General features: G+C 32.7%; 1 protein-coding gene across 8 annotated transcripts in view; it reads right to left on the bottom strand.

The window, feature by feature from the left end:
• Positions 1–15906, bottom strand: part of FER (FER tyrosine kinase) — a 462076-nt gene that overhangs the window by 207307 nt on the left and 238863 nt on the right. For all 8 annotated transcript variants that reach the window (XM_068535703.1, XM_068535705.1, XM_068535706.1 and 5 more), the window contains one exon: positions 9338–9460. In XM_068535703.1, coding sequence (XP_068391804.1) covers positions 9338–9460 — 123 coding nt within the window. The remainder of the gene's footprint in view (positions 1–9337; positions 9461–15906) is intronic.

Raw genomic sequence — 15906 nt, 5'->3', positions numbered from 1 at the left:
TCAAGGAGCTTATCGAATGGGGATGTCAAACTACAAAATGAACAATAACAGCAGACAATAAAGTAAGTACCCTAACTACTGCAAAGTTAGATGTGAGCCCAGAGGAAGAGGATGTTTTTTATGGAATACTCCATGAACATCTATATTAAATAAAGTTGACCATAATAAAATGGAAATTACACATCATCATCAGAGGTTTTCTACCTCAGAAGATTTCTGTGGGCTGCAGGCTGTAGAGGCAGAGATAGGAGAGTAGTAATAAGGATAAGGGGTTGTGTGACTTATGAGACTAAACCAGCATGGAAGCAACAGATCCCTCTTCTCTCTCTGTCATATTCAACTTCTTATCAACTCACCTCACTCACCCCTTACCACCTCTCATGTGTCCCTCCTATTCTACTGACCACTTCTCTCCTGGCTTGAATGATAGAAGAACCAACATTAAGAACACTCTGTTGGAATGCCTTTGTCTTTTAGTTGGTAGAGACTTTGTTGTTTTCCAGATCTCACTAACTTAAATCCATTGTACTCTGGGGTTTTTAGAACATCAAATATGTTCTCAATGTCTAAGTTCAAGATTTGGAAAGTAAGACAGTAAAAGAGATGGTAACCTCCATTAAATTATCCAGAAAAGGTAATTTATAAAATTTTAAAAACTCAATTATTGGCAACATATTGTGGACTTTTTTTTTCCCATAAGGGCAATATGAATGAAAACAACACTTCAACAAAACCTCATTCCATGTTAGGGTTTTTTCACTCTGTGTGAAAAACTTAGCTAAATGTTAAATTGTTCAGGTATATAATTAAGAGAGAGATTTGTAAGTGTCATAGGTGTGATCTTTTGGTTAAACTTTTGATCTCTTGTTTAAACTTTTTACTGTATTTAATGCTAATTTTATTACTATTTTGATCATAAATCTGGATCCTAGAATTTTACTATTCTGTTCAGCAAAAATTGAAAGTAGACAAAAAATTCCAATGGAGAATGTTCTTCATTAAGTTGTATAAAATACAACTTAATATTATGCCCTTGGCTATTATTAAAGGACACTAAAAGCAACAACCTATGAAATCTGTCCTTAAACTTTTGCAGAAATGTTGTTAAGGACACTGTTATATCTAAAATCCCAAGACAGAAATTTCCTTTAGAAGTTATTGGTAGTAAAACTTCACTTTAAACAAATTAATAACCTTCCTCCTCTCTAATCATGAAACTAGTTAACTTTTCCTACAATGGCTTACAGCTAAATTTCAAGCTCAACGTGGAAACTATTATAGGTCTTTAGGAAACTGCATTTTGTATTTTATTTACTGTTGTTAAATTTTCACTATCAATTATTTTTCCATGGTACTGATAATTTGTTTCTATTTATGTTTTAATATTATTCACTGAAATATAATTTGGATATGGCTACACAAGTTCTCTGTGAAACACATTAAAATCAAAATTGATTTCTTTCTGTTTTTTAAATGTGCCGATAAATACCTTAACTTCTACAAGCAATTAAAAGGCTGGATAGGCTTCAGTAATTTAGTGAGGTATGAGCTATCACCAACTACACTTTAGATGTGCTTAGTTCACATCCAACCCTTGCTTGTAAACCTTCAATGAAATGGCATTTTCCATAGATAAATCCTAATCGTGGTATTCAAGGCTCTCAAAAATCTGGCTTTAACCTAAACTTTTCAGATTCCTCATCTTTTAAATCGTCTGCTTCTGTCAAGGCAACTGATCTTGCCTTCCTTAAAACAAGTCTCAGAATTTCCCAAGTTTTAGATTACTTCCTTACTATAACTCCAAATAATTTCCCTAGTCTTTCTGCCTATTCTCAAGACCTACTTCAAGTCTATCTTTCTCTATGAATCATTCCTAGGCCATATGTTTTTCTAAATTCACTTATCACTACTTTAAAAATCCTTTATATAAGTATTTTTCAAACTGAGGTTCATAAAATCAACTCTTTGGATGTAGACTTTAAAGAAATAGAGTGCATCACATTAAGAAACATGAAACGTTGTTTTGTAAAATTTGTCTCAGTTATAAACACACATACATACCAATGTTTCCAATTTTGTGTGTCCTGGGTCTCAATACAAAATGCAATTTCTTTCTATGCATTGTGGAAAAAAAAGTTTTGGAAACACTGCTTTATAGTGTTCAATTAAATATTATCATATAATATGGTTTTAGAAAATTTTTAACATTACAAAAATAATATGTTCGATGAAAAATTTAAACTACACTTAAGCCAAAAAAAAATACTTTTTTAAAATTTAACTTTTGAAGGGGTAATACACTCACAGTGTTTTTTAAAAGTGAAAAATATCAAATTTAGACTCTAAAAAGTTTCCCTTAACACCTCTATTGCCATTTCAACCTCCTCCTAAAACATGTAACCCCTGTTATACATCAACATCGTTATTAGTTTGAGTATATAAAATTTCTTTATCATATAAAAGCAAATTCAGACATATAATCTTATACTCACATACGTTTTATATAAAAGATAACATAATATATACTCTGTTTTTTAGCTTAATTCCTTTTATTAGCAATATATCTTGGAACTCTCTCCAACCAGTATATAGATGCTTTCTCATTCATGGTATTCCATTGGATGAGGTACCATAATTGATGTAACTAGACTCCTGTTAATGAACATTTAATTATTTCCACTCTCCTGATATTACAAACAATGCTGCAGTGAATAACCTTATACTGATATCATTTCATATATACACAAATATAAGTAAAGGATAAATTGTAGAAGTGTTATTGCTAAGTCAAAGGTATATATGTTTTATAATTTTTATAGATTCCGCCACATTGCCTTCTACAGAGGTTTTTCTAATTTATACCCCCATTGCCAAATTACCTAAGGGTCTTTATCGGCACATCTTTGCCAAGCAAGTGAATTATTAAACTGTGAGTTTATGCCAGTCTGATAGGTAAAAAAATCTCATTATAGCTTTAATTTTCCTTTATTCTACTGAGTAATGTAATCATCTGTCATATTTTAAAAGCCATTTGTATTTTTATTTTTTGAACTATCCACTCATGCCCATTGCCAATTTTGCTATTTGATTGTCTTTATTAATTTCTAGAGGTTCTTTATATATTAAAGAGATTAGCCTCTTGTGGTATGGGTTTTCTTGAATAGATTAGCAAGTATTTTAATTTTCTGTTGATCTCTTAAAAAGCAGTTATTATATATATTTTGTTTTCCCTTTTTCTAATTCATTCTTTTATGCTTTTACCTTTGTTAATTTCTTTCTTCTGCTTTCCTTTTATTTAACTGTGGATTTTTCTCCTAATTTTTTGAGTTGGATGCTTAACTCATTTATTTCATTCTTTTTGTTTTGTCGATGTTAAGTTTTTAAGGCTCTGAATTTACCTCCAAGGGCAGTTTCATCCGCATCACTTAAGCTATATATAAAACTTTATTTTCCCCACACATGTCCTGCATTCATTGATGCAAGCAAGGAATATAGAAATTTAGGGTAAATTCCTCCCTTTCAACAGGTATTTTTGCTGGAGCTTGGTAAGATCTACAGCAACTTGGTTCTTTGATCACGTCTTTTCTTAACTTTGTGCTACACAACTTCTGCCCAATCTAAGGTGCTTTTGGCTACCTAAACATGTACTTTTAAGCCTGTGGATAATATACAGCTCCTAGTTTCATGAAAAATGCAGTTTATAGATTTTGTATTTTGTTGTTGTTGTTCTTTTGTTATTGTTCTATGGTTTCCAACAGGGAACAAGGAAACAATGTTAAGTTATGCAACCCTGTTCATACCAGAGATCCTCTTATATATTTTCTTGTATATGTCTACATTTCCCAGGGTCCATACATATATAGAAGATTTTGTAAATACTTTAAAATGATGATATGATACACATCAGGCAATGTTTGTGCTGTAAATACCAAATCCTATCTTTCAATCTGCATTAAAAAAATTCCAATGACTTTTCTTTTAACCACTTGGGCGCCATCTGCCTACTCCTGTCATCCTTTATCTATTTATAGGATGGATAAGAAGAATATTCATATCTACCAAAAAACTTGGCTCTTCAGACTAAAAATACTATGATATTTAAGAAAGTCTGAGGAAGACTTATGCATGAAATACCTTTGAGAGATCACATAAGAAGAAACATTAGCGGTCTCCAAGGTCCATTAATTTTTTGAGTCCAACATTGCTCCTCCTCACAATATCTGCTGGTAAATTTTGAGATAAAAAACTGAAAGACAGTCTATGTGTTTTATGTTCTATAACAAGGTTCTTTTATTTTATTAAATGGAACAAGCCTAAAATCCAAGTTTAATTTGACTTCCCAAACCATGTTAAATGAAGACTAAACATTCAAATACTTTCTGTATTTCCCTTAGCACAACATGCTATTACAGTTCTTGTTAGACTAAGTTTCATATGGGATGGGATCATAACTGTCAAGTTCACTGTTACGTACTGCTAGAACACCGAAATACAGAAAAAAATTGTTCTTGAACTACTGACGTTACTAAGACTATAGATTATAATTTATGCTAGCTGGGGTTGTAGTAAAAAGATGATGAACAGAACAGAATCATTTTCGGGTCACGACTCTGAAATTTACGAGAAATGTGGTTTAGGTTAATTACAATCTCCGAGTTTCCTCACCTAATAATGGGGATAATAATAATACTCAGTTCACAGTTGTTGAAAATATTTTTAAAATAATAGAAGTGGAGTGTTATCAACAGACTATACACTCAATAAATGTATTTTTTTCTTCCTTCACAATTTAAAAACTTCCAAATTTGCCTTCTGTTCTGATATATTTGTCCTGTAAAAGAAGTTTTTAAACAGGAAAGTATATGGTATTTTACAGTTTCCAAAATCCACAGAGAAAATTTGACTTTTCCTGAGTTACCTCCTTTTATAAAAAACCAGTAATCTGGTAAGTATTGGAAGAAGTAACTATATTACTCAAGTATAAAGTAAAATGAATAGTCTTTAAGTGATCTGAAACTTTAAAAAAATGAATAGAGTACCTAAATCAAAAGTCAAGCTCTCCTCTCATAAACTGTTCTTTGTTTGCATGTGTTTGATCAAGAATGCTGTTATCAGGAACCTGTCACCTTATGACAAGTTAGTTTCAGTCACAGAAAGATTTACTCTCCCTGCAAAAATCTGTTTCTAATATTCTGGCATGCTATACCAAATTCTGATCAAAAAGCCACAATTACTTGATTTAAGCTGGCAGGCAAGTTATTTGTCTAAGGTTCAACTTAGCAACTCACTCCTAACTTGCCTGAATTTAATCATGAACTTTAACTTCCATTCAGAAAGAAAAAAAATTTTTAAACAGCTAAATCTGAAGAAATATTAAACTTAACAAAGACAAACTTTCAAGGCACCATTTAAATGTTAAAGTTGAACTAGATGTCTTCCTTACCTATATCTTACAAAGTCCTATATTTTACCTAAAATCCCAGCTCTGTCACCTGCTATTACTGTTTAATAATTTACCTTTTACAGAGACCTATATTGCTATGTTAAAGACTTATTCAATTTGACATTTTATGGAATCAAAGACTCTTCTTTTCCCTTAAACCCGCATCCATGTTCCTTAAAATATACATTTTTTTCTCTGAAGTCTCTAAGATCTAGACTCTACAATCTAGATAGATAATGGTTAAGAACACGGGCTCGAATCCCAGCTCTGCCTCTTAAGAGTTGTGTTATCTTGTGCAAATCATTTACCATTTAAGCTTCAGTTCCTGATTTATAATTGAATGCGGTTAATAACAATACTTACTTCATAGGAATATATACAGTTAATGCATATAAAAAGCTTGGAAGTACCTGGCTTCTAGGACTTGGTCAGTAAATTAAATTCTTCAACAAATATTTACTGAACACCTACTAGGGGCTAGCACTGTTCTAGGTACTGGAGATATAGTTGCACTGATTATTAAATGTAATTCTGGCCGTTATGGAACTTACATTTCTCTTGGGGGGAGACAGACAACTAAAAATACATCATACAATATAATGTCAGGTAAACATAACCATAACAAAGAGAAATTAAGAAGAGGGGAACATAAGGAGGTAAGGTGTTATTTCACACATGGTAGTCAGAAAAGGCCTCTCTGATGAAATGACATTTGAACAGAGACTGAACTAAATAAAGAACAGGCCCTGTGCATCCCAAAGTGTTTCCTAATTATAAAGATGATGATTATGAGTGATCAATAACCCGTGTACAACATGACCTTCACTCCCATATCTTTACACAGGCTTCGGGAGATAGTGTAGGAGAAATCAGCCAGTGGAGGGTGGGCATGAGTGGGTAGGGCACTCATTAGCTTTATTATCATGAGAAAGTTAAATACTTTCTCTAATTTAGATTGCCTAGTTTCCTTTACCTCTGGAGATAAGAAAGAGACTACCTTGGCTACCGTGTCCTCTAGTTAGGCATATGATGTTGTACATACATTCTCATGGGTAAGAGAGAAATAAATGGAAAGAGAGAAGTAAGTTACTATAAACAGAAATTATATTGAGACCAAAATAGCATTCTTTATGTAGGCTAAAAATGAAGTCTGGCAAGATGGAAATTAGATGTTTTACAGCACATTATATGGTCAAAGACATTAACTTCTTACACAAATTAAATCAAGAAAGAGATTCCAGTTATAAGAGTACAAATACTTCCCAAAGGAAGATAATAACAGATAATACCACCATAAAAAAATCCATATCAATTTGTTCTCCACTCATAATTGAAAATTATCTACTTTCACAACCTCTGCTTTGTGATTTTCTTTTAAAAGAGTGATATGATTCCTTAAATCAAATGCATAACAATATTTACCACACACTGAGATAATTACTTGAATATTTCAAATATCAGTACTTTAGATCAGGTTAATAGTCAGCTAGATTAACTTCAAATTTCTACCTCATAAAACAATCATATGTAGCCCCTTAATCTTCTACAGCTTTCAGTTTAGTTATTTTCATAGATAGTGCTATAAAATGATGGGATATTCAGCTCCACAGCCAGTGCTGGAGGTTTGGAAGAAAGAGAATAATTGGCTATGTAACAGTCCAGAGAATCTACTCCATTTATCTAGGCTCGTTTCATGGAAAATTTTATATTATGAGGGATATAGCTTTATTTGCAATTATATGTTCCTACCCAAGCCCAGATGAGCATTTTTATGTGCCTCTTTTATGGCTTTGATCTCTCAATTTAGACCTGGCTAAGCAAGGAGACAATGCAAATATTAGGTTGGCTTGTGAAATGAGACGTCACTATCTCTGAAAACCCGGGTGTATCTCATTAACCTAACACGGTAAAAAGTATCTTCACTGCAGTGAACTTTACTTCATATTGGGATATACTGGAATTGAGTTCATACTTTCACATGTACAATTAAGTATACAAAACTCCTGTCACTTAAAGTGCTGGAGGAAGGGCAGTGGTGAAGAGATGTCAAAGGACCCCCAGATTTATGGTTTGAGCAGCTGGGTATTTGGTGGTACCACTTATTAAAAAGGAAGAACAGGGCTTCCCTGGTGGCACAGTGGTTAAGAATCTGCCTTCCAATGCAGGGGACACAGGTTCAAGCCCTGGTCCGGGGAGATCCCACATGCCGCAGAGCAACTAAGCCCGTGAGCCACAACTACTGAGCCTGCTCTCTAGAGCCTGCGAGCCGCAACTACTGAAGCCTGCGTGCCTAGAGCCCGTGCTCCGCAACAAGAGAAGCCACCGTAATGAGAAGCCCGCACACCGCAATGAAGAGGAGCCCCTGCTTGCTGCAACTAGAGAAAGCCTGTGTGCAGCACCACAGACCCAATGCAGCCAAAAATAAATAAATAAAATAAATAAATTTTAAAAAAAAAAAAAAAAAGGAAGAACAAATTTTGTACTTAAAAGTGATAAACTCAGTTTTAGGTGAAAAGTAGAAAATTTTTAGATGTGGGAAAGATATATATCTGAGCTGGAAATATAAATTTGCAAGTCACTGATGTATTAATAGTAAATGAAGCTATGAGAATAGAGGACCTTAACTAAAAAAAAGAACTCAGAATTCTGTAAAACAACAGCAGCTATTCGTTGATGAAAGAGAAAACATTAATAGACCGTTTTTGTTTTTTTTTTACTAGAGATAAAATATGACAACCTGTTCCAGACTAAAGGAGAATTTTTATAGGGTTTCTTTGCAATTAAATGTAAAAAAAAGTGACCGGAAAAATATGAACAAAGAATGAGCCCATCTCATAATTCTAGAAAATTATGCAAGAAGGACAATTCCTTAGCCACAGAATTAATATTTAGCAACTGACTGTTAAAATCTTCTGTGAGCAGAATGTTAAAACTCAGCCCCTCAATAAAGACTGAGTAATATAACACAAGTACTAACACAGACACTAGGTTCCAGACTAACAAAGGGAAATATAACCATTGTTTTTTAAGTTTTAAATTTTAAAAGTTTTTTAAATTTTAGGTGAATTTGGATTATATACTAGCATTCTTGGGAATAACACTTGCTTCATATTAAAAGTCATCCCTAGATATGTAAACCTCAAATCAGCAAATATTAACCTACCAGGTTTTATGACTTTCCTATTTCTACACTGTTCTTCATATGAGACGGGCCCCAAAGGAAAGGGACTTTTGTTGACCCCAACCCAATTCCTGGAACATTAAAAGTGCTCAGAAGTTACGCCAGCTCCATTGTTCCTCCCAGGTCAGGCCCCACAGGTTTTACCTTAAAAACACAAACCTGCCTCATACCCATTCCCTACCTCGCAAATCTCTTAAAGCTCATGAAAAGCCATCTGTTCTGTGGTATATCATCTTAGAGGTAAAAATGACCTAGAACAATCTCTTGCCCAGCTACCTGGTTGTACATAGTGAAGTTATGATTTACTGCCTTTGTGAAGAGTAGTGTAGTTTTTAAAAATTCCAGTGTCTTATAATATATTGTAACCTTAACACCCAAAATTAAAATTCTAATTTACTCTTGATTGCTGGACATTTTCTTTGACTTCTACATCTCAGAATCTTTTATAAACTGAGCCTTTAAAGTCTGAACCTTATAGTGTGAAGGAAGGCCTCAAGTCTTTCAAGAAAAACTGGGAAGGAAAAAGAAAAACAGGCCATTTGCAAACACTGAATAAAAAGGTAACCCATCTCCCATCTTAGTAAAACCAAGGAAGTTCCATGTTTCGACTATATTTGTTTCCAAACTTCTATAAATAATCTAAGAACTTTATTTACTGTGGGAAATAACTCACGAAGCAGTCTCAAAAAAAAAATGTGAATATATGCACCTACCTTAGGAATAGGATTCAGCAGAACTACACCTGATTTCTTAGTGATGACCTGTTTTGTTGTATAGTGATGGTCTATAAGTTGAGGGATATTTGAAAACCCAGTGCCTTCAAAACGATACATGTTCTGGAGAAAGGACAATAAAGTAGAATAAATATGAAGACATTGCTTTAGCAACATTACATTCATCAACAAAGTTCCACTTAAGAAAAACTATTATTGCACAACAATGTGAAAATACTTAACACTACTGAACTATTATACACTTAAAAATGGTTATGATGGTAAAAATAAAAATAAATAAAATTCCAACATGCTAAAAAAATTTACCTTTGCATCAAGAAATTAATTTGCATAATGACTAAATATAATTCAGATTGTTAAAAAATAAAAAAGAAGAAAAAAATAAAAAGAAAAACTTACAGACCTGGAATGCATTTTGCTAAAATAATAACCAAAGGAAATAAAGCACAGGATACATTTAAGTTAAGGAACAAGAAATATGTGTATATATGTTTGCTTATATGTTCCATTTGATAAAATTTTCAAGATCAAAAATAGTGTCAAAAGGTTGAGGAAGTATATCCAATATAATAATAAGTATTTTAAGAATACCTCTGATGATCATTTATTTCCCTTTTATCAATACAGTATTGAGTGGTTTTTCTACACTGGGGTTATTCATGTATTATTCTTTTACCAAAACCACACAGACATTCACATTCACTTACATTTGATAAAGAAATAAAATGCAGCAGACACAAAACTGCATATATCTGCATAGTCAAATCGTAGCACTTTTTGATTTCAAAACATCAAGTTAGTAACATTTTCCCAAACTCTGTCAAGACCCCTTTTCTCTGTCTTCATATTTCAAACAGGCATGTAGGTCAGTAATCATAGGGATGAATTGATGGCAATAAATTTAGCAAAGAAAAAATATCTTATTGGGCCTATTTTTCATTGCAAAAAGCGTTACAATACAGTGTGATGTAATAAAGGCTTCCATTTGATTGTTCACAAAGAATTCACCTGTACATATACGGGTGATGTGTACAAATACAGATACAAACGTGCTCCATTTTAAGAAAATGCTATGCTAAGAAATAAGAAATTTCAAAACTCTCTAAATTTGGATACTATTTACATTACTGGAAGATTATTTTCCCAGTTAAAGGATAAAAAACGCAAAGTTCCTTTTCCATAATATAAAATTAGATTCAATTTCCCAGAATCTAATTTATATACAACTTTTTAAATGAATATTTCCATTTCGTCAAGTGAGGAACAAACATGCATTAGCTTACTTTAACACTTAACTATATAGTTCAACTCAAGGCAGTTTGTGTTAGGGTCAATTCAAGGCAGTTGTTAATAAACTGACTAAAAAATTGTTGCATACAACAGCCAGACCTGCTATGATATATTAGTAAAGATACTTAAGAATATCTCACACTAAGGACAGTAGTCTATTGCTAGATGTGCAATGCACTGAGCAAGTTCTCTCAATGCCTCAGTTTATTTCAAAACAGAAATAATATTTGGACGTCCTCACAGAAAAAGTGTGAGGCCTGAACAAGTATTAACATGCAAACCACTGCTTAGTATACAGTACATGGTACACACTCAATTATTAAGTCATCATACCAATAATAAACCTTGGATTACAAAAATAATTCCAAATCTGGATATATGATAGGAAACATTTTCAAAGGACACTTAAAAGTGTAAATTACATGTTCTCAAGGAATAATGATTATCTGTAAATAACCAAATATCCTAGAAGGCATTCTTATATGAAAATAAGACATGAAGAAAGGTAAAATGTTATAGATGTGTAACATGTAGTAATAACAGTAATATCTGAACCAAATATATGGTCTTGTATACTTGAAAGTTCCTGAGAGTAGATATTAAGCATTCCCACAAAAAAAAAAAAAAAAAGAGTTAATTACATGGGATGATGGATGTGTTAATTCCCTTGATCTTGGCAATCATTCTACAATGTGTACCAAATCATCATGCTGTACACTTTAAATATATACAATTATATTTGCTTAGTATTCCTCAGTGAAGTGTGTGTGTGTGTATATATATATACACACACACACATACACACACACACACACACACACACACACACACACTGTTTCTCCCTTTGTCTTTCTTCAGTCTCTTAATAAAGAGCCAGGAAATCCTGTTATAACAGACCATTCCATTATTTTGCACAAAATTTTTACCTCCCTCAGAATAAAAGCCTAAGTCTTTACCATGGTCTTTAGGGCTCTCTAATCTGTCCTCTATCATCTCTCTCACCTCATCTCTTACCAAATCCCCCATCCCGCCTCACTCCCCTCCAGCCACACTCATTTCCTTCTTGTTTTATGAACACACTACACACATTCCCTCCTCAGGGAGTTTACACTTGCTGCTTGAAATAGTTCCTTGGATGGCCGTTTGGGTAATGGCTCCCTTACTTCCTTCTAGTCTTTCAACAAATGTCACCTTTTCAGTGAGGTCTACTCAGGCCATCCAATATCCATTTCTCACCCCAACTAAATTTCTTACCTCCTTTTCCTTACTAAATTTTTCTCCTTAGAATTTATCACTATCTAACATCACATATATTTTACTTATGTATCTTGTTTATTGCCTATCTCCTCCTCTAGAATATAAGCTCCTGAGATGATAAATTTTTATCTTTGTTTTGTTCATCAGAGTATCCCTCTGGTCAAGAACAGTGCTTGGCATATATTGCCTGGATAAATAAACGTGTGTGAAATAAATGAAATGCAATGCATCTAAAATGACTATAAAGTTAAAGTAAGACAACTTAACATAGAAATGAATACTGGAAAGTTCACACACCCACACAAACTCAAGATGCCCTGTAGAATGTTTAATAAAAAGTAAGTAATGAGATGAAGTTCACACAGAATGAAAATTTTAAATCAGCCACTAGTGTCATAAGGCCTTATATAAATTTCTAATATACCCCTTATAACTAGAGAAATAGAGAATAAAATAATAGGAATTTTCAGTTTCCCTTTCTTAAGAACATATCTAGTTTTTAATCTAAAGGTAGTTTTCTGCCATTGACACAGTAATCATGATGAACTAATACAGTAATACAAGCAGCAGTACTTCCTTCAAGGGCTAAAATGAGAAACTGATTCCTAGCAAGTATTTGTTTAAAACAATTCCTCTGACATCAGTGAAGTTCTGAGTCCTAACACAGTGCAAAACCAATTAACTCACTTCCTTAAAGATGAAGATAATGTAATGAATCTAAAAATGATGCTATGGCTGTTTGCTTATAAAGTTCACCTAAGCAACTAAGGTCAAGAATAATACATTCACGGACCCCTCATGCACTGTTGGTGGGAATGTAAATTGGTGCAGCCACTATGGAAAAAAGTTTGGAGTTTCCTCAAAAAACTAAAAAGAGAACTACCATATGATCCAGCAATTCAACTTCTTGGTATTATTCTGAGAAAATAAAAACACTAATTAGAAAGGATACATGCACCCCTATGTTTATTACAGCATTATTTACAATAACCAAGATATGGAAGAGACCTAAGTGTCCATCAATAGATGAAAGGGTAAAGAAGAATGGATAAAAAACAAGATACACACACAATACAATATTACTCAGCCATAAAAAAGAATGAAACCTTGCCATTTGCGACAACATGGATGGACTTAGAGGGTATCATGCTAAGTGAAATAAGTCAGAGAAAGACAAATATTATATGTGGAATCTAAAAAACAAAACAAACAAATATAACAAAATAGAAACAGACTCATAGATACAGAGAAGAAATTGGTGGTTGCCAGAGGGGAAGACGGTAGAGAGATGAAAGAAATAGGTAAGGGAGATTAAGAGGTACATATTTCTAGCTATACAACAAATAAGTCATGAGGATGTATTGTACAGGATAGGGAATATAGTCAATAATATTGTAATAACTTTGTATAGTGACAGATGGTAACGACTTATCATGGTGATCATTTTGTAGTGTACATAAGTATCAAATTACTATGATGTACACCTGGAACAAATGTAATATTAGAAGTCAACTGTACTACAATTAAAAAGAAAAGAATACATTCACCAAAAATGTTGAGGACTTGTTTCTTGATACATTCAAAATTCTGAATATTACATTTGACTTTGTACAAATTTGTGTAAATTTCTTATAGCTCAGATGACCTGAGGTTGGGTTCACATACAGAGAATTCTTTTTAAAGTTTTTCTATATGGCTTTACTAATAATGTGACAGAGAGAATCCATATTAACTTTCAAATAAGAGATTTCTCTTTGGAGCTACTAATGACCTCTTCTGTGAATTCCAAAAGAAGCAATAAAAAATAGTAGTAAAAAATAAATTTCTACAAATTCCTACAAAGATCATTTTGTTGATAGTCATTTGTATTACATTTTAAAAAACCAGGTAATATATCATTAAAAAATAAGAAGTATAAATTAAAAATATGCTATGAATCAATCTTTGTAAAATAAGAATCACATAGTTGCACATAATTAAAATATATTTTTAAGATCTCAAAGAATATACAGTGAGCCTGTAAGGGGGTATTAACTGTGAAGCACATGTTCCGTGATACATATTTCTGAATTTTTACTAAGAGTATGCATTATTTTTGTTTTTAAAACATTCACTATATCTAGAATTCATTCCTGATTTATCACTGTGCTACTTAAGAATCAATCATGCATATAGATGAAAAACGATAAAAAGTAGAATCAGATTTTGTTGCTACACATATTTCCAGAGGACTATTATTATGCAAGGAAGTCAGACAGAACACAATAAGCACACAAAAATGAGAAGGGTATTCAATGAATGTGTAATTTGAAATATTATGCCTGAGTAGATCTCCTGAAAAACCATCAAGGATAAGCATGCATAAGAAAAAAACAAAAAGGAAAGAGGGAAAATCATTTCTGAAAGAGGGCAAGATGAATAAGCTGAATAAAAACAAAAGGCTAGAACACTCCTTTTTTGGGTAGTACCCAACAATAAAAATGTAAAACATAAATTTTAGCTTTCTCAAATAAAAAAAGCACATTGACTAGTTATATTACTATTTAAACCAGTAAACAGGAAGGATTGTTGGGGAATCTGAGGAATAAAATTAATAAGATTTTGGTAAGTCTTCTCCTAGTTAACTTTTATTCATTCTTCAGATGGTTGTCTCAAACGTAACTTCCTTAAGTTTTCCAGTTAAAAGTGTTCATAGCACTGTGTATCTTTACAGCACTTAAGAGAGTTTATAATTACATATATTGTGTGTGATTTACAAATGACCATGAGCCTCCCCACTAGACTGTAAGATCCACCATTATATCTCTGGGTCTTAAAAGTACTCACTCAATTAGTATTTCCTGGAAACTAATTAATAAGGTTTTGGAATGGCTTTGCTTTATTGTTAAGAAGGAACTCTCCTAAGTCCCTGATTGTGTGTCTGGGGCACAGAAAATGATATCTTATGCTGATTCATTTTAACTTCAAGGAACGTATTGCCTTCTCTTGAATCTTTGAATGGCTGGAGTAAAACAGTTAAAATAATCTTAAGTGTACAAGGATAAGAACACAAACTTGGAATTGTCATACAAACAAGTTTTGGGTCTGTATATACTTTCACTTAGTCTTTCTTAAGATCCACAGTATGAATTTAAAAGGTAGTTCAAAGAGCCTAGAGATTGTGGCAAAAAACACAAAGTAAACCTGTCTGGTACATTCAGAGACTACATCCATCACTTTAAAGTGAAACTCAGCACATGATAGACATCCAATAGATATCTGTTGAATGAACTGATGATACAATACACTGAGCTACCCAATTTCACATAGTAGCTACTCACAGCCTCCACTTCTGTGCTATTTTTGTTTTATTGGCCCGTATCCCTGGACTCTATAGAATACTTGCTCAATTAGTATTTTTTGATTGAAATGAATGAAGAAATAAAAAAGGATGATATGCCATTAGGTAGAGGATGTTCCCCCAGGTTTTATTTTAAAATATTTACTATGTTGTGATTTTTCAATTCATCACCAGATGTTAATTCAAATGTTTGGCTCAATTATCCTTAAATCTGCATCTTTAATGTTTCTCTGTTCATGAATTCTACTAATGTCTCACCTACCAGGTCTTAAGCTCACCGAGCAGTAGGCCATACACTTTCAGTTTCACCTCCTACACTGCATAACATGATACTCTGCCAAAATGTGTTTTTAGCAAATATGTGTCAGATAAATAAAATTAGAGAAATATGAATTGGTATTTTCCTATTAATAATAGCACAAAAAGTTTTTTTCTGAAGTACTTTGTTTCATCACTTCTTTTTGTTTATCTTATACAAAAGCAAGGATTTGATTATATACTAACCTATCAAATGAAACAATGCTATTTGAATCTCTATGAAAATCTGTCAATATTTATGACAAAAGATAAACAGTTTTAGGTACAAACTTTAACTGTGGCTTTACATCAAGCACCATAAACAGGTTAGTAACTATGGAATAAGTCAGTAAATAACACTAGA

Source organism: Eschrichtius robustus, chromosome 2 (assembly GCF_028021215.1).
Source record: "Eschrichtius robustus isolate mEscRob2 chromosome 2, mEscRob2.pri, whole genome shotgun sequence".
Classification (NCBI taxonomy): Eukaryota; Metazoa; Chordata; class Mammalia; order Artiodactyla; family Eschrichtiidae; genus Eschrichtius; species Eschrichtius robustus.
This window is presented reverse-complemented; position numbering and strand designations above follow the sequence as displayed.